We start from the raw sequence: 24,746 nt of genomic DNA, 5'->3' as shown, positions 1-24,746 counted from the left end.
CCAAAAAAGCCTCGAAAATAGGCCGAAAAAAGGTCTGAAAACAGGCCAAAAAAGCCTGAAAAAGAGGCTGTTATTGTTTTCCTCTTCTAAATTTAGGTGTGTCTTATAGTCCAAAAAATATGATACTTAGTTTTTCACATATGGCTTCTCCATTTTGGCTTTAAAAAATGATGACATGGTGTATGTTGTGCCTCGCTCGCCCCCCTCTCCACAGCCGGGCCCCTCTCATCTCCTGCTATCTCAGCCAGAGACTTATAGTGCAGAAGAATGTCCTGGCATGCCTCCAGCCCCCAGCCCTGGCACCATGCCCGGACAAACTGAGCAAACAAACCTCCCACCGATAGCATGTGCGCCTGAAGCCAGCCACGAGCTGGAATTGCCGGCAGCTGGGGACGAAACGATGCAGTGGATAGATCCACGCTTCCGGAGAATGGAAAGGCGACGTCAGCAAAAGGAAGGGAAGGGCAGGCCTGGATAAGTGCTGAGTCATGGAGCCACACCCCATGGCCTATATAAAGGATCTGCTTTCTGGCATTCTTTGAGTCAGGCAAAGTCTAATTTGGATTGCTGAAGTCACATCCTGGTCTCCCGCCTGCCCTGAGAACTCTGACAGAACTTTGGCAAAGCTGCAGAGGCTTTGCGGCCACGCTTGATACGGACTTCCCCGACCCGGCTGTCGGAGGAGTGGGACACGACAGTGTAATATATTATGTGGTGTTGTTCTTCTAAGGTTGTATTTACCTATTTTTAAGAACTGCTAAGGACCGGATGATTTTTTTACTATGTCCCGATGCATAAAACTATAAAATTCAAAGAGGGTGTACTTTCTTTTTCACATGACTGTATATAGTGATATACTTTCTTTTTGCTGTTTATTTTTATTTTACTTCACTGTACATTGTTAAGTATTTCCAAAGATATACATATTTCTCAACTGGATAAGGACTTTTCCCTTACGAAAGGAAAAGAAGAGGTTCTGCTAACACCATTTGCAAAAATAAAAATATACTAGTTCTTTTTTATTGCTTTTAGCTCAATAAGGTTAAGCAAGGTGGGAGGTTATCACTTTTTATTGTTTTTATATGAGATTTTTATGTTTGTAAGTTGCCCAGTCACTGAGAGTGAGAGTAAATTTTCTTAAATAAATAGAACGCCAAAACACTTTTTCCCACATACTAGATGCAACTGTATCACAAAATTCAAAGTTCTGTTTCCTTTTAACTTAAAAAAAACAACAGAAAATTCTTTTCCTTTTAACTTCAACATACCATCATCTTCATCTTCTGCATCTTCAGCTTCCATTGGATCATATTCTTCCTGGTTATTGTCATCTTCCATTTCATCATCGTCCTTACAATCATCTTTCCTTTTATCTTCCCTCTGTAAATAACCAGAAAACATTAATACAATCATGATTGGACAAAATTATTTAAACCTCCATGAACCAGTTAATGGCATGCAAATAAGGTTCTGAAACTCTCAAGATCTTAGCAAACAAGCAACAATTGCATTTTCTTATATACCACTTTTAAAACTTAACATTGAAAAGGGAAAGAAATTCACTTGGGAATTCCTACCAAACGAAATCTGAATATACTTAACTGTCAATATTAGCTTAAGTTGGTTTTATAACATGTGTATGAAAAAAAAATAGTAAACACACATACAAAAGAGGCAAATTGTTTCCCAAAAAATGATGCCAACCTTTTTGTCATCTCTATCATCTTTTTTATCTTTATCATCTCCAGATTTTCTTCTTTTGGGCTTAGGGTCATCATTTTCATCATCTCGCTCTTCCCTTTTCTCTTTTTTCTCATCTTTCTTGTTCTTTTTGTCTTTTTTATCTTCCTTATCCGGAAGAGACAACAATGCTTTATAGATTCGTACACCAAAATCCCTCTGAAGCATTTCATTGAAAAGTTCTGCAAATAATGAAACCTGAAGGAAGAATATTGAAAAGAACCAGTCTTTACTTTTATATACCTATGTAAAATATTATAGATCCTCCTTATGGCTGTTCTTTTAACAAGTTACGATGGCTTCAGAAAAAGTGACTTATGACCAGTCACGTCACCTCTGTGGTCATGTGGTAATAATTCAGATGCTTGGCAAATGGCTTGCTTTAAAACTCTGCAACATTTTGCAGTCACGTCATTGTGATCTGTGACCTTTCCAACTGACTTCTGACAAGTAAAGTCAATTTGGGAAGATGGGTTCACTTAATGACAGCTTGATTCACTTAACAACCAGACAATTGTTATGTGCCTAACGATTGAAGTAAAAATGTTTGTAAAATCAGGTGTGGTCACATGACTTGCTTAGTGATTGATCGCTTAGTGACCAAAATCCCAGTCCCAATTGTGGTCAGAGGGTTTGGAAACCTCTACCACCTATTACCATACTTGTAAAAAAACAAACAGAAGAGTCAAAATTGAACAAATATTGAACCACTGTTGTAATGAAATCTGAACTTCCTAGTAGAATCCTTCCCCCCCGCCCCCCTAAATCTGGCATCAGACACTCTCTCATTAAAAAACAAAGCTGTAGAATAAAATTAAAACTCAAAACCAAAAAGAGTCCACCTTTAAATTAAAAAATAAACATTCATCTAATGCAGGGGTCTGCAAACTTGGCTCTTTTAAGACTTGCGGACTTCAACTCCCAGAGTTGCTGGCTGAGGAACTCTGGGAGTTGAAGTCCACCAGTCTTAAAAGAGCAGTTTGCAGACCCCTGATCTAATGTAATGGGAGCAGATGGAACTCAAACACTGGAATTCCTGGAATACCAAAATGAGGAAAGAGTTACCTCAAAGGAATGTTCTTTGTTATCTTCCAGCCTGTAATCCAGCAGAACACTAAGGGACATAATACTGCAGTCAAACTTCCCACTTTTGGCTGCCCAGTTAGGATGCACGATGATCGCGGGTTCATCAGGCAAAACGTATCTTCTCTCTCGACGCTGACGTTCTACTTCTTCTAACCGTTTCCTCTCTTCTTCCTAAAGAATGGCAAAAACAATTTGAATGGAAACTTTTCATGTTATATGACCTCAACAAGAAAAAAAGAGAGAGAACGTTTTGGGCCACCACCTTACTGAGAAGGGAACATCCAAACAAGACATCTGTGTGGATGGCCCAGGGGTCTGGAAACTTGGCTCTTTTAAGACTTGTGGACTCCAACTCCCAGTGTTCCTTAACCAGCTTTGCTGGCTGAGGAACTCTGGGAGTTGAAATCCACAAGTCTTTGCTGGCTGAGGAACTCTGGGAGTTGAAGTCCACAAGTCTTAAAAGAGCCAAGTTTGCAGACTCCTGGGATAGCCAATGCAATGAAAGAAATAAGTAGTGTAAATTCAGATTTTTATTTAGCCACAAAACACCTGGACATTGAAATAGTAGTACTAGGAGACATCGCACCTGGCTCCTCCAGAGTAATTCTGGACATGCCTCTGGAAAAGAGGGTTAAGGTTTCTATCTTTGAGAGCAACTGGAGGGAAAGTGGATCCAGAGTCAGGCTTTCTCTGGGGTGAACCTGAGGCTGTGAGATTCTGTCCTTCTGGAGATGCATTTGGTGCCTTTGCTTAATAGCTTTTTTGAAGGCTGTCAGGATGGTTTGGAATGAGGGGGCTTTTAGGAAAGGTTTGATCATTGATTTGCAGGTTTTTAACTTCCATTTTGATTTTTATGGCAAATTTGGGCAATCATTCTGACATTTTTACACTGCTGTATTTCTGGCACATTTTTAGATTGGTGCATGTTTGCTTATTGGAGTTTACTGAAATTATTCCTAGACAACATAAACTATTTGGAATCAAGCAACAAAACAAAAGATTATTATTTTAATCTACATTATGTTAAAAACTATGTTTAGTATAGATGTAGCACTAGCACTTTATATCCCGCTTCCTAGTGCTTTACAGCAGTCTCTAAGCGGTTTAGAGTCAGCATATTACTCCCAACAATCTGGATCCTCATTTTATCCATCTGAGAAGGATAAAAGGCTGAGCCAATCTTGAGCAGTCAGGATCAAACTCTGGACAGTGGGCAGAGTCAACCCATAATATTGCATTCTAACCACTGCGCCACCACGCAGGGATTTATATTTATATTTACATTATAATTTACATCATAAATGTAAATACAATTGACTTAGTTCCTTTTTATGGTTTCATCGTCCTTGTTGATATAAATATGTATGTATACAAATATTTACATGGAAACAAATACCCTTCTGCCCTGTAGTTTCATTAACAGGAACCAACAATGAGAGAGGAGCAACCACACTACAATTAAGCCCAGGTTCTCGTGATTTTTAAGAGTTCAAAGACTAAGCAAGTCAGGAAAAGGCTGATTCTGACAATCTTGTCCTTCTCTCGCATACAACCATTCAAAAACTTAATTATGAATTAACACATAAAATGGATCAGCACATAAACATTAATTTGCTAGCTGTCCACCTCTTTGTCATCTTCAGACTTCCTTTCTTCTTCTTCCTCGTCCTCCTTTTCAGATTTCTCCAATTCTTTCTGTTCCTCTTTTTGCTCCTCCACTTTTAGTTGTTTTGTTAGCCGGGCTATTAGCTGGGATTTCAGACCCTTCGAGCTAAGAGTCCGGCTTTCTAATTCCTTGCGTAGGTCATTCACCTAATTAATTTAAATACACAAATGAGACATGTACTGTTTATATAATCAAACATTTTAAGGAACACATCCTCATCCATTCTAAAACAAATGAAATTAAACTTTAGTAAGTAAACAAACAACTTGATAAAATTTAGATACCATATTTTTTGGAGTATAAGACGCAACTTAGTTTTTGGGGAGGAAAATAAGAAAAAGGCTGATTGGCAGGTGGATCGGCCTCCCGGAATACCCCCGATCAGCTGTCCCCAGAGGTAAATTTTTGCAATAGAGTCCTTGGTTGTGAGCTCTGTGCCTTGCTTTTTTTTTTTTTTCTGCCTCTTAACCTTCTGAAACTGTTTCAGAATTTTTTTTTTCCCTGCCTCCAAAAGCCTCTGAAAGAGAGCTTCAGAAAAAAAGCCTCTGAAGCTCTGTTTCTGATGCTTTTTTCTGAAGCTCTGTTTGGGGGCTTTTTTTCTGAAGCTTCGTTTTTGATGCTTTTTTTCAACCTCTGAAATCTCTGTTTGAGAAGCTGGGTGGGGCTAAATTCGGAGTATAAGATGCACCCAGATTTTCATTCTTTTTTGGGGTAAAAAGGTACGTCTTATACTCTGAAAAATATGGTAGCTCCTTTAAAAAAAGTATATTTCCCAACATTTCAGAAAAATAAATAAAAACATCCTTCAATATTTTTAAGAATTATGCTTTAAGTCAGGGCTTCCCAACCTTAAGATGCATGAACTCCAACTCCCAGAATTCCCCAGCCACCATTGTTGGCTGGGGAATTCTAGAAGCTGAAGTCCACATGTCTTAAAAGTTGGCAAGTTGGGAAATCTTTCTTTAAGTTATGTATATATTTGGGGATGCATCCAATGATGACCCTACCATGGTCAGAAAGGAATCTATCAGCACAACTGATTAATCTTCCCCCTCCAGCTCTTTCACTTAGAAGGATCTTCTGGAGCTCTGAGTTCAGGAGGGGTAAAAGGGAGGAGCATCTCATTGCACATGGCTGTCTTAATACTGGATCTAGTCTTCGCTGCATTTACCTTCATTGCTTTAGGATCAAGTTTGGACCAATGGGTAGGAGTAGATATTTCTTTAGCTTCCCCGTCATCTTTTTCCTCTTCATCCTAAAAAAAAACCCAAAGAAAAACATTTTTCCTTCAGGAAAGTATTGAAACAAAGATCCGTCTTTTTTAAATCCTGCAGCTGATTTGGGCAAGGTCACAACTGTTTCATCAGATAGTCTTCTCCTACAGTGACCATTTCAAGAAAGCCACATACCACATTCTGCTATTTTAATAATGATCACAGTGCCTCTCTCATCAGCCAATAAGAGCCTCCTCTGTGAAACACAAAAGGGTGATAAAAAAAAACCAACAAACAACAAACATCAGGGATACACAGACATTTCTGGTCACCACTAACCACATAGCCTGTGATTTCCCCCAAATTTCAAACCACCCAAAATATTCTCATTTTGTTAGACCTTTTACAGAAACCAAGATGCCAACAGCCATAAAAGGCTATGTAATTTCAACATTTTGCCTATTTCCAAGTACCATTTTATATATATGTAAATATATATAAAGGCTAACATATGAGAGAAAACTCAAGGTTGTTTTTTTCTTTTACACACTTCTTAACACTGAATCTCACTCAACAACTGGTCCCAGATTCCAGCAACTAATTCTAAGATGTCAAAGATTTGTGAATTCAATGCAGAGTTTTTGAATTCCACCTGTTGCATCCGCGTACACTTTAAGTTAGTACACTAGCTGAAATTAAACAAAAAAGGATCCTATATACTGCTGAAAGCTGGTTTACCAGTCATTGTTACCGGTTATGTTCCTTCTAGGTATGTTTGTGGTGTAGCATGTGATGTGCGTTTTGTGCCTGTGTTCCTGCGCCTGTGAGAAGCAGAAATAGAAAAAGGGATTAGCGTTCAGTGCCTGTTCTCCATCAGCCTCCTTGCGTTCACCCTGAAGCTTCTCGACCAGCTGCTGCTTGTATCCTCGGGAGAGGGTTTCCCACTCTGAGCGGGTGGGAAGGCAATGCCAAACATCCGGGAAAAATAAAACCACTGTCTCCACATGAGCTGGAACCGTACGCCCCTTGTGGGTCTCCTCAGGGCGATGGTAGCGAATCTCTGCAAAACGGTACCTGTTGCAAGGGAAGAAGCATGTTGGAAAAAAAATTCTAGAACACATTTTATAGAACCTAGTTCACTGCAGCACATCAAGTAAAGAAACTTTGCTGCGACAACCTGAATTTTTTTTTTAAAGAAAAAAAAAACGAAAGCCATATATTCTCTTTGGAAAACTTGGAAGAATTTATTTTAAGACACCTGCTCAAGAATGTACATGACTTGCCAAAGGCAACGCATTGGCTACTCGGTATCAAAACGTGCAGCATTGGACTGAATTTAGGTTTAGTGGAATTATCTTTTGAATTTGATGTACAACTGCTTGCAAAGCAGAGACAGGTGATTTAACACTGAACTAGAAGTTCCAACAGGAGAAGATATGGCTACCCCAAACATCTAATTGTAACACGAGAATAATGAAATGAAGTTTCCTTGACGATCTCCTCCAGCTATGCGTGAAATGAAAAATATTTTAACATACAGGCATTGCAAAATTCACACAACAAATACATGATTTCAAAAACTCATTTTTTCAAACCTTTTGGCACCAAATCACATTTGCATTGTTAACTAGGACAGCAACTTGAGTAGTTTACCTTGATAGCTACTGGATCCTGATAAAGAAAGGAAGAGGCTGACTTTGATAAAATCATTTCAATTTACGCATGCTTTAAGTTCTCCAGAATATTTCAAGAACACAATACTTACCATTGTGTGCAAACACTTAAATCAATTCCTGTTAGGGCCCTGCAACACCGGATAGCAGTTTTAATCAGCACAGATGGGTCTTTCTCTGGGTCAGGTCCATCCAGTGAAGGTGACCAATGTCCACCAATAGCCATGGCTTCATCTTTCCCTTTCATACCCACTAAAAACTAGACAAGAAAGTTACTTAATTAATATTTGGCTACAAGAAGATGAAAAAATCTCTGAACTGCGAAACAATGGTACTGAAATCCTAAATAAGTGTTGGTTGGTTTTTTAGCAAAGCAAGTCTGACTGGATTTGTGAGTCTTATAGCACAGCCCTGTATGACACATTCCGTGTGAATATAATTTGGTTTTATTTTAGAGTTGATGAGTCTGTGACCTATAATAAAGTAGCAGTCTTGCAAAAAAGATGAGTTCAGCTTTTGTTTTCCACAATACATTTCGGTAATGGAATAGGTTTAAACATCATTACCCATTAATTTTGCAAGATCCCTGTATGGCTTCTGCCATTGGGCAGAAGCTGCATAGAAAACAAATGGAAATAGTCTAATAAAATAAATTAGTAAAAGCTAGTGCAGAATACAGTCTTGAAAATACAAAATGATTTTACGCAGCTAAAAATAAGCAGATGCTAACTTGACCAGCAATCTGGACTTAAGACACAAGAATGTAATCATGTTTCAAATGCACCCAGATAAATCAACACAGAAATTCTATGCCCAAGAGTGGAATTAAACATTTCATTCACCATATATTCAACATGTTCGCTGGTGAAGAATGACGGAAACTAAAACCACACCACCAACTTGGATAAGGACTCTGTAACAAAATGTTTTTACTAGAATTGCTTTTAACCTTTATAAGTCTAGCGGGGTGTTGAAAACCATCCCGGACTTCTTGTGAATCTTCAGCAAGGGCACATGATTTGTGATAAAGATCTTCCATGCTTGGACTAGCCATGAGCATCACCTGTTAGAACAGCAAGATAAGCGTCATGTGAAATAAGCATTGCTACAAAATGTAGTACATAACCTGACCCTCCAAAGATAATTAAAGAGGTGTTGGGATTGTGAAAGGGGGAGGGGGTCTGATTTGCTTTTTTATGTCAACTCATCAACAAATGGACAAAATGTGACGCAAATCTGAGTGACCTATATGAAAAAGTAAAAATTTACATACTGTATATATTTTAAAAGGCTTAATTTAAGAAACTCAACATTACTTAATGCTTAATTTTTGATTCAATGCTCTTTATTCAAATTACAACCTTAAGAGCCCATAAACAAATACAACAGCAACTGCGTATTCCTATCAATTTGAAAATGAAATATTAGCGCTCAGAACAAAATGATTTGACCACGGCATTTCTGTTTTCTAATGACTTAGGTGATGCTCAAGCAATTCTTTTTATAATCAGCCTGATAACAGTTACTCTTTATTTCAGGGTCAGACAAGAAAAAAGACTGAATCCAGACCCACTCTAGTTCCTGAGCCCTCTATTAAAAATAAAAAAGCACACAGACTATAAATGCTTCTGACAGAATTAAAATCTCCCTGGATCTGTAAAGAAGATGTGGCACATGGGATGCCACACACACCTTTGCACTGTAAAGATGATCAGCATCTGCTGGGTCCAGAACAGCTGTGTTCTTATCCAGGGGGTCGACTTCTCTTTGCATCACATAGAAATTGCAGTAGTTTCCCAGCTGAAATGGTCTTGGCATAGGAAAGGCATCTACCCAAGTAAACTGGGCATCAAAGAAGTCACTTGGAATATATAAGTTCTGGTATCGTCGCCTCAGTTCCATCATATCACAACTAAGGCTTTAAATGATAAGAATATTTATTTTACAAACGTACATATAAAAAGTTAAGTCTCACCAAATATAGAGCTGAGCATAAACAGTCAGTTTGGTTTGGCTTTTTTGTTTGGATTTAGAGAAAACTAATTTTTAAGGCATTTTCACAGACTGTACTCAGAATAAAGGTACAGGTAAAGGTTCCCCTCGCATACACGTGCTAGTCATTCCTGACTCTAGGGGGTGGTGCTCATCTCCGTTTCAAAGCCGAAGAGCCAGCACTGTCTGAAGACGTCTCCGTGGTCATGTGGCCGGCATGACTAAACGCCAAAGGTGCACGGAACGCTGTTACCTTCCCACCAAAGGTGGTCCCTATTTTTCTACTTGCATTTTTTACGTGCTTTCGAACTGCTAGGCTGGCAGAAGCTGGGACAAGTAATGGAAGCTCACCCCGTTACGCGGCACTAGGGATTCGAACCGCTGAACTGCCAACCTTTCGATCGACAAGCTCAGCGTCTTAGCCACTGAGCCACCGCACCCCTTGTAGGAGTCTTTTATAAGTATTATTTGTGTAGTCTTCATTAGCATGGACAGTTGGCTAGAATTCTAGGGGCTGTAAACAGAACTGCAAGTCTGCAAAGGATGCTTTTTTAAAAGATTACAATGAATAAAAATGAAGATTCTTAGCCTCACCTATTCCATACTTCAGGCTCTTTCCATGAATAAAAGTAAAAATGAGATGCATTAAGCCACGTACCAATCTAATGAGAACTTGGAAAACTGCACTGTATAGCGAGGCACAACACGCCGGGGTCTTCGAGGGGATCTTTCTCTCTCTCTCCGAGGGGATCTCTCTCGAGAACGTTTTCTCTGGGGCGATCTTTCTCGTGACCTGCGCCTCTCACGCTCTCTCTCACGACTTAAAACAAACAGGAAATATATATATATATGTATTATTTTAATCTCTGTGGCATTAAGACAAACACAGTCTATCTGTTGTGTCTGCGCCCCCCGAGCCGGGCCCCCTGCCAGAAAGTGACTTGGAAAGTGAGGGGGAAGGACCATCAGGACTTACCTCGGGAGCACTGGCTTCCCTGGCTCAGCTCCAGGAGCCAGAGGCAGGCCAGATGGAGGAGATAACGAGGCCTCTGTCCCCTGACTCTTTCCACCACCACCCCGGCCATACCTCCAGACCCAATTGATGGCAATCAGGCCTGGCTGGACCCTAGGTTTCGTAGAAAGGAGAGGTGGGAATAACAGAAGCAGGGGTGGGGCAGGCCTAGGAAGTGCTGAATCATGGAGCCACACCCCACAGGATATAAAAGCAGCGAGAGCTGCTATGCCTCTTCGTAGCATGCAAATCAACTGTTTAAGTACTATTTGTTCCTGGGTGACTCATCGGCATCAAGGGAGATAACAGAGTCACTTGGCAGATGCTCGCTAGTTTGCTGCCAGAGCTGATAGTGCCGGCCTCTGGTGGCTCAGCAGACTAAGTCTGTCTGCTATTAACACAGCTGCTTGCAATTACTGCAAGTTCAAGCCCCACCAGGCCCAAGGTTGACTCAGCCTTCCAGCCTTTATAAGGTAGGTAAAATGAGGACCCAGATTGTTGGGGGCAATAAAGTTGACTTTGTATATAATATACAAATGGATGAAGACTATTGCTTAACACAGTGTAAGCCGCCCTGAGTCTTCGGAGAAGGTCGGGATATAAATTCAAATAAAAAAAAAAAATTAAGCCATTGCTCTTACGGAGGTGAGGGGGGACAGAACACTATCATTCCAGCAGCGTATCATTGCCAGTGAAATTTAAATAATATTCCTATACATTTCCTTTTATCAAAATATTGCTTTTAGCTCATCTTTAAATAATTATCCATGAAAGAAAATTAACTGGGATTTTTTAATACACACCTTCTGTCATCTTTTCTGTTAGCCATGGGGTCTCCTCTGTCATTCCGGCCTGAAAATCTAGGCGGTGGATCCAGTCTTCGGGCTGGTTGAGGCTGTGAAACTATTCGAACAGGAGGCTGTAGCAAACCAGCTTTTTTTGGGAGGTGGGGTGGGGGGTGGGGGAAGGAAACCACAAGTTTTAAAAAACTTTTTTTGTAATAGTGTATTAATAAAATAAAGCTGTTGGATTACTTTCTGAATTTTAAAGGCAGGAAGGCAACAGAAATACCTTCTAACAAACCAAAGCCTTCATTAAGCCAGATTTAACAAACCAGGGATAAAGCTGGTTTATTATAGATACACTAACATACCTAGCCTGTGGCTTCTAATTTTCTTAAGATGCCAACAACAGGATACAGCAATGGCTAACATAGCCATAGCACTTAGACCAGGGGTATCAAACTCAAGGCCCGGGAGCCGGATCCAGCCCACGGGGTACTTCGATCTGGCCTGCGGGGCCACCCTGGAAACAGCGAAGGACCAGCTCGAGGTGCTACTGCTAGTGAAAGCAGGCTCCTGAGCTGCCATGGCCTCCTGCAACCCTCTGCCAATAAAAACAGAGCTCCGTTTTCACTGGCAGAGGATTGCAGGAGGCTGTGGCAGCCAAAAATGGAGCTCAGAAGCCTGTTTTCGCTGGCAGAGCACATGAGCCATCACAGGCACCTCCCACAGGAGTGACGTTGATGGCCACGCCCACCCTGGACACCCCCAAGTTCAAACACAATCCTAATGCCCTCAATTAAATCGAGTTTGACACCCCTGACTTAGACTTATATACCGCCTCACAGTGCTTTACAGCCCTAAGTGGTTTACAGAGTCAGCATACAATCTAGGTCCTCATATGCGGATTGTTTGGAATTTTGTACATCACCCATGAGTGCTACATTGAAAAATGCATAGGGAGGGAATCAATTTGTTTTTCCTTTCTAGTGCAGGGACTTTGCTAACAGAGGACCTGGGAACTTTAGAATAAGCTTCTGATCTGCCACTGATGACGAAAAACAAACTGTAGATGATCATGCCTGGCCCATCTATGTTCCTGAGCAGCACATGAAAACATACTGTCCCCCATCATATTAACCAAAAGTCCCAAGTCATGCTTCAGGGAATACCTTTCTGTTGTGGCTGCTGTAATAATGGCTGGGGCTGTGCCTGAAGCAAAGGTGTTATAGAAGCGGCTGATATTTGTGCCTGCAAGAGAGGCTGGGGCTGCGCCTGGACACTGAAGGCAGGCTGCTGTGCGATGGGCTGGAGCCCTGGTGGAGGAGTCTTGAGTAAAGGCTGGGTCTGAGTTTGGTTCTAGTAAGGGGAAAAAAAGAATGTCACATGGCACTTCAGCTTCAACTCAGAGCTGCCAATAACAGTAGATTGGAAAGTCGGTTTTGTCAAATGGGCGGCTGTGTGAATTTGGAAACAAAAAAAATGAATGAATGAGCAAGAGCTTAGGATACCTGGTTTGGTAGTGTTTGAATTCGCTGTGCGTTCCATTTGAAAGGCATATTAGGATTGTACGTGGCTTCCACCAAAACGCGATCTCCGACTTGAGGAGTTTTCCCTTTAACAGCGCTGCAGAATTAAAGGAGGCCACGATATTAGCTTTGTCAGAGTTTTTGAGACCCCTCAGGAGCAAAATACAGGACACGGAGGTTTGTCTTATTACAAACAGTGGTTTATATACAAGACCTATATACAGACATACACGTGGTAAGCACGTACCAGGCAAGCAATCAGTCTTCTTCAATTCTACACAGAGAACTACAATGCAGATACACGAGGAGAGAGTGTGATGCCCTCTCATGGCCTCCCTTATATAAACAGCAGCAATAACCCTGCTGACCCATTCTCAGTTCATCATCATGGTCCACAGCCTTACAGTGGCTGGTCAGATTTAAATCATCATTACCCTGACAAGCTTTATGCCAGCACTCTCACCCGGGTAAAACTGATTCTTAAACTAAAAAAAAATAATCTAGGTACATTTGCTGGATGGAACAGGTTTCCGAAAAAACAGACAGACACAGGACTAGTTGAGGATTTTAAAAACCAAAACAAATTGAGTAAAAAAAAATAATAACCCTTCTGTCTGCAACCTTCTGTCGGCATCTTCTTGGAAGCATCTGGGGCGCAGTTCACTACTAAAACACAATTCATTATTCATGCCGCCATCAATTATGTAAAAACCAGAGATAAACCCACCTGAGTTGGAAGAACACATCTTCATCAACAAAACCAAAAGTGTCATGGAGCTTGGTTACCACCCCAGTGAAGACCCGCTGTTTCTGGGGCTGAGTCTGCTGCTGACTTGACCGTGGTGCTGGATACGAAACAGTTATCTGTGCTGCTGGTTGAGGTGTAGAGAGGCTAAGGCTTGTTGGTAATGCCACAGCTGGCTGAATAAAAAAAAATGAAGCAGGAAGCCATATAAGCATTCAGAGCTTCCTAAATGTTAAACCAACCAATATTTTGGTACCAAGTGATGGAATGGCATCTGTCAAAAGCATAAAGGGGGCAAGATAACTACATGAAAAAAGGGTTTTTCCCCCCCATCTGTAAACCCCAAGAATCTCAGGTAGGTCAATCAATGCACCAGAAATCCAGCCTGCACATAAGGCAACTTTTCCGCCAAATCAACAGCAGAGGGATGATTTTTAAGAAACAGCTGTCCAGTAAGCAGGTTGGGTGTGTGACGCATCCATTGATACATCCATTTAACTTTGTAAGCAAATAAACATCATATATGAGTGAATTTTGTCTTAGGACAAAAGACAACCAGTATCAACAATTAATTGGAAGCTAAAAAGGAAGTTTATAATCTTTGTCATCTAAACATCTTCCATATAAAAGCATTTTCAGATTTCAAATTTTGCCCTACTTACTATTTTATTTTGTTATTGCCAATTCAACCATATATTGTAATTGTAATTTTTACACTTATTCTAGTCACCTAAATGCCTTTTCAACCAGTTTTGTAAAGATGCACCTGCATTTTTTAAAGGGGCATGTTATGTATCAAAATAATTATTTTTACCAATAAGTATTCTGGTGTTTACAAAGTGTAAGCAATTTGCTCTGAAAAAAATACTAATTTTATTTTTTAAACCACTTTATAATACTTTCAAATGATGATATTATTGTTTGAAATTCAAAGCATACATATTTGGAAATTAATTCCATTGGATTAAAAATGTAAAGCCATCAAATATATCTGATACTTTATTTTAAAATATGAACTACCCAACATAAAAATACTAATTCTTTCATTAACAGTATAATGTGAAAAAATAAGAGGAAGGATTATATACAAAATAAAGATAGGATATAAATTTGATAAATAAATATTACCCTAAAAATAAATCCAAGGATTTAATCAAAATATTAAATATACAAACTGCACTGCAAAATCTGTCATACTTACACATATATTCATATTAGGGTTTATGACAAGATAATTTTTAAGAAGTTAACTAACCTGAGTTAAAAGTGTTTGCTGAGGCTGCTGCAACTTAAAAGATAAACAAGATAATTAGTTTTTATACTGCACACTTTGATTTCACCTGTATTTACATACATAAAATATTGCAAAATATTATATTGCTTATGCCTGTTTTCTACCATTGCACAGCAAACAGGTTACAATTTCTATGAAAACATGCATAACGTATTTTAAATACTAAACTATTATGTAACTATTAATATTTTCCATTTCATGTTGAATTGTTCTACCTCTTCAAGGAGAAAACTAAGGACAAAGGAATAAGGACAAAGGAATAAGGACAAAGGAATAAGGACATCCTTCATTAAAGGATAGGAAAATGCGTCCTTTGTTGGGTTATTTAAAACATCTACTACAACGTTTACTATCCTATATGGAAGAAATTCCATGATGCTGACGACAGCTGGTTTGCCTATAAAACTAACTGTATATGCACCCAAGATTGTAATATTCACATAAATAAAGGTAACCATTTTTTATTTTTTTTATAAAAAAAGATATTCCAACTATCCAAACTAATAGCAGTATTTTCCAAATCTTCACTATAATTTTTTCTACATTCAATATAAGCTAAATATATCTATTTCATGTATTCATTATTAATTAGTATATAAAAAGTAACTAAATCCACGACAAATAATGCTTATTGATACTGCAAGAAAGGTGCTTTATATTAATAAGCCTTTTGTGGGTTTAAAGACATACAGATAGACCTCAACTTATGACCACAATTGAGCCCAAAATTTTTGTTACAAAGTGAAACATTTGTTAAATAAATTTTGCTCCATTTTATGACCTTCCTTGCCACAGTTAAGTGAATCACTACAGTTGTTAAATTAGTAACATGGCTGTTAAGTGAATCTTGGTTTGCCCATTGACTTTGCTTGTCAGGTCGCAAAAGTGTAGTGACCCGGGACACTACAATGTCATAAATGTGAATCAATTGCCAAGCATCTGAATTTTGATCACATGACCATAGGGATGCTGCAACAGCCATAAGTGTGAAAAGAGGTCATAAGTCACTTCTTTCAGTACCATTGAATGGTCATTAAATGAACTGTTGTAAGTCGAGGACTACCCACATTTAACTTAAAAAGTCTCTTTTGGGTCACATTGGACTCCTATACTTTGTCAGTGTAATTGTTTGGCACCAACACAAAAGTGCTTTGTTTAAAATATACTTTGTGGCCTTCTGTCCAGTCCTTAAAAAAAAAAAGCCCAATTCAGGCACAACAAAACAACCATAAAGAGTTACACAAACCTGCTGTTGTACACTATAGAGGGTCTGCTGAGGTTGTGAATATTGCTGAAAAAAATACAAACTTGGAATAACTAATATATATAAATATATACACAAAAATATATTGCCATACGACAATCTCAGATAATTACATGTAAAATAAAATTAAGCTATATTGCTCTAGGTTAACGAAACATTGTTATTTGTTATTTTACTAGGTACATAGAACTGGACTGAAATACAGAAAAAAAATTTTTCTCAAATCTCACTCTAGATTCTACGACATGAATGGATGTGTCATGTGTGGAACTCAATTTAATAAAATGAATAGCAGTTGCCCAAAAGCATGAATGTTAGTTTAATAGCCCCTCTTATTCTGTTTTCATTTACATCAGTTACTTGGGAAGAAGGAAGTCATATCCTTGAATGTTTTTGTTTAAAGCTTGTATATGGCTCTTGATTTCCAAAATCACATGTTTTAGGCTCAAACCACTTCTGGCTCAAAATAGGGTCTCAAAGCAGATTAGATAAAACTTGCAGAGCCCTCTTAAGTAGCAATAAGTAATATATTCCCCAAAAAGTACCGAGGATCTCTATTGTACATGCACAGACTTAAAATGCAATACTTCCCCAAAATAAAAATTATCCAATTTTGCAGCTTATTCTTTGACATTATCACTGGCTACATTGGGTGAAAGGCTGTTCCTTTTACCTGCTGTAATGCGGCAGCTGCAGCCGCAGCTTGCTGTTGCAAAGCAGCTGTCTGAGTGAGCTGATAGTTTGTTGGAGTCTGAGTACTTAGTCCTGCCGCCAATGCAGTTTGCTGTGTATATATTGTAGGAGATGCTCCAAGTAATGAAGGCTGTTGTACACCCAAAGCAGCTGAAAGGAGAGAGCTGAGCATTAGAAAATCCTAATTTTGATTAACGGGATTTCAAGTCAAATCCAGCACTATAGATTTTAATAGCATCAAGATTTTGTGGAATAACTGATTCCTCTTTGCATTTTGAAAGGTGCAATCGTAGCTTTAAATTGAAACAAAAATATTTCCTTGTCTAACAGACAGTGCTGAATGTACAATGCTGGCAAAATATGTATTTACTTAAAACACAGAATGCAAATGTAATTTATTAGGCCTGTTTTTACATTAGAGTTAATGATCGTTCTATATAAATTCAGGTGATTGCATAGAATTCAATTCTTCCTACAATGTGCCCAGTGAGTACAGTACTTTGTTTTTATTTCAACACATCACTTGCTTTCTGATGGAAATGCTATTACAGAAGGCCAAATAGCCTTGCCATCTTAGTTTAGGAAAGGGTTTGACATTTTAAATGAGCATCAGAGCAGAGAAAATTGCTCCAAAGTAATTAAATAAGCTTTCTGAAATTAGTTCCATCTTTTTATAATCTTTTTAGTCATCTACTTCATGTTAATGTGTGGCTTCCTCTCTCCTGTTGTTGCTCATCTGCATAAAATGACAGCTCTTTTTCTAATTTAGAATAGAATAGAATAGAATAGAATAGAATAGAATAGAATAGAATAGAATAGAATAGAATAGAATAGAATTCTTTATTGGCCAAGTGTGATTGGACACACAAGGAATTTTTCTTTGGTGCATATGGTCTCAGTGTACATAAAAAGAAAAGATACATTCGTCAAGAATCATAAGGTACAAAATTTAATGATAGGCATAGGGTACAAATAAGTAATCAAATCATATTAGGAAACAATCATTGTAAATTGTAAGGATACAAGCAACAAAGTTACAGTCATGCAGTCATAAGTAGGAGGCGATGGATGATGGGAACAATGAGAAGATTAATAGTAATGCAGACTTAGTGAAAAGTTTGACAGTGTTGATTCACAATAATTCACAATATTCCAAAGTATTCTTTAAAAAAAAACACTGCAATACTATACTTGTGTTCACGTATGTCTGAAATGATTCCAGAGACATTCATACACTGTATATATTTGTGCTTCACACTTTTTATCTGTTCGCTGATTATTTAGCCTTGAAACATTAACCAATTAAGATGAAATAACTGTAGGCCTTAAGAAATAAAATATACGGTAAGAAAGGCCAATCAACATAATTGGCACCCAAATATAATGGTCTGTAAACAATGGTTTATATTTACCATGATCTGAAACATAAGAACATAATTAAACCTGCTGGATCAGACCAAGGCTTATTTCATCCCAAAATCCTGTTTTTAACAGGGACCAAAACTATACTTTATAACAGGTGCTTGTAAGCAGGAAATGACATACGCTTCTACTGCTGATATTTTCCTTCAACTATAGGTAGTCCTCATTTAGCAACCACAATTTGGTCATTAAGTGAAACAATCGCCAAGAAAAACCACAACTGTGCTTACACTCCGAGTTCAGCTTTCCCTTGCTTTACCAACTTACAAACCTTGTAAATGAGAGGATTGATCAGAAAGTTACTTTTTCATCACTGTTGTAATGGTGAATGGTAATTAAATAAGGCAGTCGCTAAATGACAACTGCTTGTAGTATTTGGAGGCATGCTGATTGAAATACAGAAGTGTCTTCTAAACTAATAATTTATTAGTTAACAAAAAAGTTGACTAAATTCAAAAATCCCCAAAAGAAAAAGAACACACAAAATTATAAAAGAAGAAAAATATGAAAGCTAAAAAAAACCCAGAACGTATATATTCAAAGACATAGAAACACAAAGTTGTACAGCAAACTTTTCAATGGATGGAAGCCATAATTCATCACACTTGTCCATAGCTAATCTTATCTTGATGAATTCAGAAAACTGCTGATTATTAGGAGCCATAAGTTTATCTTTCCAATAATGAGCAATAAGTATTTTAGCTATAAGTTAAGCTTCAAAAGAATATAAATAGCTGAAAATATTGAACCTGTGTTATTGAAAATAATGCATATAATAAATTCCTTTCCAAATGTAGCACTGTTGAAACATAGTTAAATGAAGGTTTAATTTCACTTCACCTTTAATAACAATTTATTCAGACTTTTTCTACATAAATACAATAGTCATTTCTGAAATATTATTTTTTGTTACGACTACTACATTAGTATCAGGAAAAACGAAGTACCTCCAGGTTGAAAGGATTGAACAGTAACATCACCATTGCCCTGGGGGGGGGGACTCAGTTGGGGGCTACTTTCATGTCCCCGTTAAGTTGCCCACCAAAGTGGTACCTATCTATCTACTCATGGTCACCCAGTTTTGAAATGCTGGGTTGGCAGGAGCTGGAGCATGTGATGAGAGCAGCAACAACTGGGTCTCGAAGACAAGCCTGCTGATTGTCCGTGCAACGTCCTAACCTCGTGACCCACCACCCTCCTCACCACCACACTTCTCTTTATTTCTTGTTGAAAAATACGGTATTTTTTGAATTAGTTAAAATAAAACATGGAAGTGTGAACCTTTTTTTGTGTGTGAAATGGTACACGCACACAAACAAGAATAAAGTTTGGAAAGTAAGGAAATAAAATAACTGCTGATAGACTAGGTCTTTCTGCTTTTATTAAACCCCTATTTAAAGCTATTCATGCTTGTCCAAATCACTACATGTTATATTAATGAATTTCCAATTATTTATAACACTAAGTAAAGCTTATTTAATCTAACTCTCTTTTTAATCAGTTTCACTGGATGACCCTAGATTTAGTTTTTCCAGAGAGGGGGGGGAACTCTTTGTTCGTTTTATTTATGCCATGCTTGATTTTATAACTCTGATCATGTTCTACCTCAATCACTATTTTTCTTAGTGGAAAGCTCAGGCCTCTTCTCTTAGGAAAGGATTTTGTGTCACTGATGGTGATTTTTTTTTTGCTTTCTTCTGCACTTCTTTCAGCTCCGTTATATTCATTTTAAAACATGACAACCTGAATTGCATACAGAATTCCAGATTTGGAAATTATAAGAATATTTCAACATTGGTAATTTATTATTTTACATCCCTTTCCAAGTACCGTATATACTCGAGTATAAGCCGAGTTTTTCAGCACATTTTTTGTGCTGAAAAACGTCCCCTCGGCTTATACTCGGGTCTATACGGCTTATACTCGAGTTTTGTTTTTTTTTAAGCCCCTCGGCTTATACTCGAGTATATACGGCTTATACTCGAGGTTTTTTTTTCTTTTTCACATTTTACCGGACTGAAGCCCTGCCGGTGCAGTGAGAGGCGGGCGGGGAGCCAGCCTTCTCAGCTGAGGAGGAGGGTTTCAACCGGTAGGTGCCTCATTTCCCACCCTCGGCTTATACTCGAGTCCCCAGTTTACCCCAGTTTTTGGGGTAAAATTGGGGACCTCGGCTTATACTCGGATCGGCTTATATTCGAGTATATACGGTAATCCCTAAAACAACTTTTTTCACAGATGTCAAACAAAAACAATATTTTATTTGAGGTATCTATATCATTTAGACAAGGGACATGGTGGCTCAGTGGCTAAGACACTCAGCTTGCCGATTGAAAGGTCGGCAGTTCAGCGATTCGAATCCCTAGTGCTGTGTAACAGGGTGCGCTCCTATTACCTGTCCCAGCTTCTGCCAACCTAGCAGTTCGAAAGCACATAAAAAATGCAAGTAGAAAAATAGGGACCATCTTTGGTGGGAAGGTAACAGCGTTCCGTGCGCCTTTGGCATTGAGTCATGCCCACCACATGACCACGGTGATGTCTTCGGACAGTGCTGGCTCTTCGGCTTTGAAACTGAGATGAGTACCGCCCCCTAGAGTCAGGAACGACTAGCACATATGTGCGAGGGAAATCTTTACCTTTATCTTTATGTCATCTAGATATTTTTCCAGCTTAGTTTTAGATAACTCAGACCCTATCAGAAGTTAGAAGATTGTTTCTCAAGGTAACTTAATTAACATTTGCTTAAGTAGAACAATTTACCATCTGGTTAACTATTCACCTAGCTACCAATTTTAGAGCTCTGCACATTCACTTGACCTTTATCAGCCCAAATAATTTAATTTATTCCTGCAAACTCAGCCACCTAATGCTTAATATAAATTGAGACCCTTTATGAATAAATTAAAGAGCCAGCAGAGTTGTTTCAAGAGATTCCACTTCTTATCCCCTCTGCTGAGACAACTGTGCATTTGAACCTATATTTACTTTCAGTTTTTAACTGATCAGGAATTCGTAAAAGAGCAGTTATTTGATAATTACTAGGTTTACTCAGGACAACAAATCCTTTGTCACAGACACTGATCTGACATGCAAGTTACACATTTTGCTGGACTACCAGTGTCAAATTTAAGTTTTTAAATAATAATGGGTGGGTACCATCAGGGCTACTTGATTAATTACTGTATAATCTTTCAAAATATCCTAGAGCATCCTCTCCTTTTATTTCAGTTTTATTTAACTACTCCAATTCTCTAAGAAAGTTAATGTCCTGTATCTTTTGCAGAAAAAAAAAGCTGCTATGGCTTTATATTGGTTGTGGGGAAAAATAAGGAACCAAAGAGTTTGGTGATAGATATAACAAAGTATTTTTTACTGGCATGTACAACCACAGTGATCACTGGGCCACAAGAATGTAAAACAGCCCCACATTTCGTATCACATCCCTCCATTAACCCATTTCAAACAATGGCCCTATTTCTGTATTTTGAATCGCGTGCAACCTTGCAATGAAGTACTATGCAGCATCAGTTGTGTTTGCTTAAAAATCAATTTAGAAGCTGGTCTACCAACTTTTGTCATGCTATGTGCCAGCAACCTGGTTTCATTTCAGTTCAAATTGAGTTGGTCTCTTGTGTACAAATTTGGCCTGTCTCCCCAAGTTCTCCCGTGCAAAATAAATATAAATTATTACATTCATACCTTCAGAAACCTAAGCTCCACTTGTCTAGCTACCCTTGCATGTGGAACAGGTTATATTTCTGGAACCACCTTAACTCAGGATTTCAATCTGCTACTTAGGGCCCAAAATTTAGTTTCTAGGACTGTCAACCATATTTTTCAATGTCATTGCTGCCAATGTGAAGTGCAACTGCTAACCTCTCCTGAGAATTATCCTGGCAATTTATTTTTCTATTTATTAAGGAGTTTTATATGGCTGCCCAGCTTACAGTGACTCTAGGCAGCATAGAAAGACCTCCAATACAAAACTCATTGCCCCCACTCTAGATTGTTTGTCATGATGGCAATAAGCTTTTCACCAGGCAGGCATCACCATGCAGTCTATACACCTAAAGCAAACGCAACTCACTAATGATAAAATTACCCACAACCTCTGCAAGCATGACAGGATATAGCATGACAGTTCTTCATGATAAAGAACTATGTCCTATAGAAACATCGGCTGCCTTCAAAATTATGTTTTTATCTGAATTCTTCACTCTCCCTAACAACAAAGGTGGTATCATTCGGGAGGTCCATCACAGTCTGACTTGTCTTATCTATATAACTGTCCAGCTTTCTAAACATCTCCAACTTGGCCATCTTATTTTCAAGGAAATGTATATGCTGTCTGAGAGTCAAGAGCTTTTGCACTGAAGATAAATTTATATCTAATTAGCAAATAGTCATAAATTTGGCACTCCATACAAAAACTTTAAATGGGCCTCTCTTCATATGAGACTACCTGCTTTGGGAATGTAAATAACTGCTTTTCCTCACCCTCAAGATTGCTGGTCAGAGCTAAGCTTTTGCCTGAGGAAAGTGGGTCAGTCACTAGCTAATTGTTTGATCAGGATCAGCTGATCAACGGCAGTAACCACCACCATGCAGAACATTACAAGTTAAGATATATTACAAGTCTAAGATATATCACTCAGGCAGGAAAAAAATAAAGTCTAACCCAGTAAGTCAAACAGCTCTCCTTAAATGATCTGACCGCTTCACAAATTCAGCAGCACCAGATAAAAATCTCTGTTTCTGATTACTCTCTTCTTTCTAAATACTAATGGCTGGAACTAAGGCACCATAGCTTACTTAAATAAATCATTGTTAAAACAAACCACAATTCAGCAATTCACAATTCATCTATAATATTGAATGTTATGTTTCTGCTGTTATATATTTGACAAGATTCAATGGTATAAATGAATACCACTATCTATCTAGAATAGATACGAAGCAGAAAATAGAGGTGTTTTAAAAGATATTTAAGCATATTTTTGTTACATAATAAATGGAACAGAAGAAGGGGATTGTGAAAATAAAATGGGGAAAATATAACTAAAAATAACTTATGGTTCAGAGATTTCCTGATCAGAGAAAATCAAGAAAAGCAATCATACATAAATATTGATATCAAAGCTTACAACTGCTTCTCCACAAATGTTAGTCATTCATCAGTGCAAGTTTTTTTTTCTATTCAAAATTAATATCTGCATTGTTTTCAAACCACTTAAAATATTTTTCAAAGCTAATCTTTTTTACATTTGTTTTATTTCCATTTACTCAGATAATCAGAAAGGAATCAGAAATGGTAGTTATTATTAAGAAAGTGCAAACTGACCTGGCTGAGAAACTGCTGTAGCTGTAAACTGAGTTGCCCATGGGGGATTCTTCTGTCCTCCAAATTGTGCCATTATGAGAGGTGAAATTCTTCTGCCAGTTTTAGTTTCTTAAAAATTAAAAAAAAGCTGACCATTAACACTTTAACATGTAGCTAATTCCTGAATCATGGACAAAACTAGTTATCTATATGTGACATACATATGCATTTACATTTATTTGATTTATATGGTTGTCCAAGTTGTAAAGCAACTCTGGACATCTTTCAATTGTACAGAAGCAGGAAAGCAAAAGAGAAAAAGAACAACAAAATAAAAAGGAAAAAGAACAGCCAAGGCCAGGCACTGCAGTGTCTATTCAAAAAATATTACATTCTAGACCAGGGGTCTCCAATCTTGGCAACTTTAAGCCTGGAGGACTTCAACTCCCAGAATTCCCTTAATTAATTAATGCTCTTGCCAGCTTTGTTGGCTGGGGAATTCTGGGAACTGAAGTCCTCCAGGCTTAAAGTTGCCAAGGTTGGAGACCCCTGTTCTAGACAATTTCATCTTGCAGGGTGGCTAATGATAGGGGAAGCATCAAGTATTCGGGATTTTAGTGTACAAAGTGCCGGCGGGATAGGAGCCATCTGAATCTTTGAGGAGAGGGATGATGTCCCATGGGCAACTGATGTAATAGAGAAATTTTTTCCCTTGGGTTCTGCTAGGGCAGCGGTTCTCAACCTGTGGGTCGGGACCCCATTGGGGGTACAATGACGATTTGCCAGGGGCGCCTAAGACCATCGGAAATATGGGAAGTATACTTGCGAGTCAAAGAATTGCGCTCCAATGGTTGACTCCACAAGCCAGGTGCAGGTTCTTTAAATCGCTAGCCGAATTCGGGTTCAGGCGCGATGAATTAAAAAAGAGAGAAATCTTTGCTCTGATGTCTCCCTCTCAAGCCAGCTGCAATCACTCCCAGTTGCTAGCCTAATCTGGCTTCAGGCGCCATAAACTTAATAGGGGAGGAGTCTCCGCTTTAATGCCTCTGTCCTCAAGGCAATCACAAGCAGTTCAGATCGCTAGCCAATACGGCTTCAGGCGCGATAAATTCAAAATGAAAATAATTTTATGGTTGGGGTCGCCACATCATGGGGAATTGTATTAAAGGGGTCGCAGCACTATAAAGGTTGAGAACCACTGTGCTAGGGGAAAAGAAAGGACTTGAATGGACTCCTGGCTAGATTCTCTTGGAAAAAGCAGAGACAATTGGAGACAGGTGGTCTTACAAATAATCTGGCCGGTATATGAAGAGCCTT

The 24,746-nt window shown here is 38.5% G+C and overlaps 1 protein-coding gene and 1 non-coding gene across 4 annotated transcripts in view; both read right to left on the bottom strand.

The window, feature by feature from the left end:
• The window catches only part of CCAR1 (cell division cycle and apoptosis regulator 1), a 36,397-nt gene that overhangs the window by 6,652 nt on the left and 4,999 nt on the right, over positions 1 to 24,746 (bottom strand). For 2 of the 3 annotated variants that reach the window (XM_058189048.1, XM_058189050.1), the window contains exons 2-19: positions 23,451 to 23,558; positions 16,671 to 16,840; positions 15,980 to 16,024; positions 14,695 to 14,727; positions 13,422 to 13,615; positions 12,677 to 12,791; positions 12,338 to 12,524; positions 11,187 to 11,316; positions 10,030 to 10,191; positions 9,072 to 9,297; positions 8,329 to 8,442; positions 7,472 to 7,638; positions 6,570 to 6,780; positions 5,664 to 5,747; positions 4,453 to 4,638; positions 2,806 to 2,997; positions 1,705 to 1,938; positions 1,269 to 1,380 (exon numbers count right to left, since the gene is read on the bottom strand). In XM_058189048.1, coding sequence (XP_058045031.1) covers positions 1,269 to 1,380; positions 1,705 to 1,938; positions 2,806 to 2,997; positions 4,453 to 4,638; positions 5,664 to 5,747; positions 6,570 to 6,780; positions 7,472 to 7,638; positions 8,329 to 8,442; positions 9,072 to 9,297; positions 10,030 to 10,191; positions 11,187 to 11,316; positions 12,338 to 12,524; positions 12,677 to 12,791; positions 13,422 to 13,615; positions 14,695 to 14,727; positions 15,980 to 16,024; positions 16,671 to 16,840; positions 23,451 to 23,523 — 2,635 coding nt within the window. In that variant the 5' untranslated portion in view covers positions 23,524 to 23,558. The remainder of the gene's footprint in view (positions 1 to 1,268; positions 1,381 to 1,704; positions 1,939 to 2,805; positions 2,998 to 4,452; positions 4,639 to 5,663; positions 5,748 to 6,569; positions 6,781 to 7,471; positions 7,639 to 8,328; positions 8,443 to 9,071; positions 9,298 to 10,029; positions 10,192 to 11,186; positions 11,317 to 12,337; positions 12,525 to 12,676; positions 12,792 to 13,421; positions 13,616 to 14,694; positions 14,728 to 15,979; positions 16,025 to 16,670; positions 16,841 to 23,450; positions 23,559 to 24,746) is intronic. The other variant, XM_058189049.1, reaches the window with a different exon arrangement.
• On the bottom strand, positions 7,885 to 7,947 carry LOC131201523 (small nucleolar RNA SNORD98). Its single transcript, XR_009155890.1, has one exon. It is a non-coding gene; the product is annotated as a small nucleolar RNA SNORD98 (small nucleolar RNA).

Source organism: Ahaetulla prasina, chromosome 6, assembly GCF_028640845.1.
Source record: "Ahaetulla prasina isolate Xishuangbanna chromosome 6, ASM2864084v1, whole genome shotgun sequence".
Taxonomy (NCBI): domain Eukaryota; kingdom Metazoa; phylum Chordata; class Lepidosauria; order Squamata; family Colubridae; genus Ahaetulla; species Ahaetulla prasina.
Note: the sequence above shows the minus strand (reverse complement) of the source record. Positions and strands in the feature narration are given on the sequence as shown.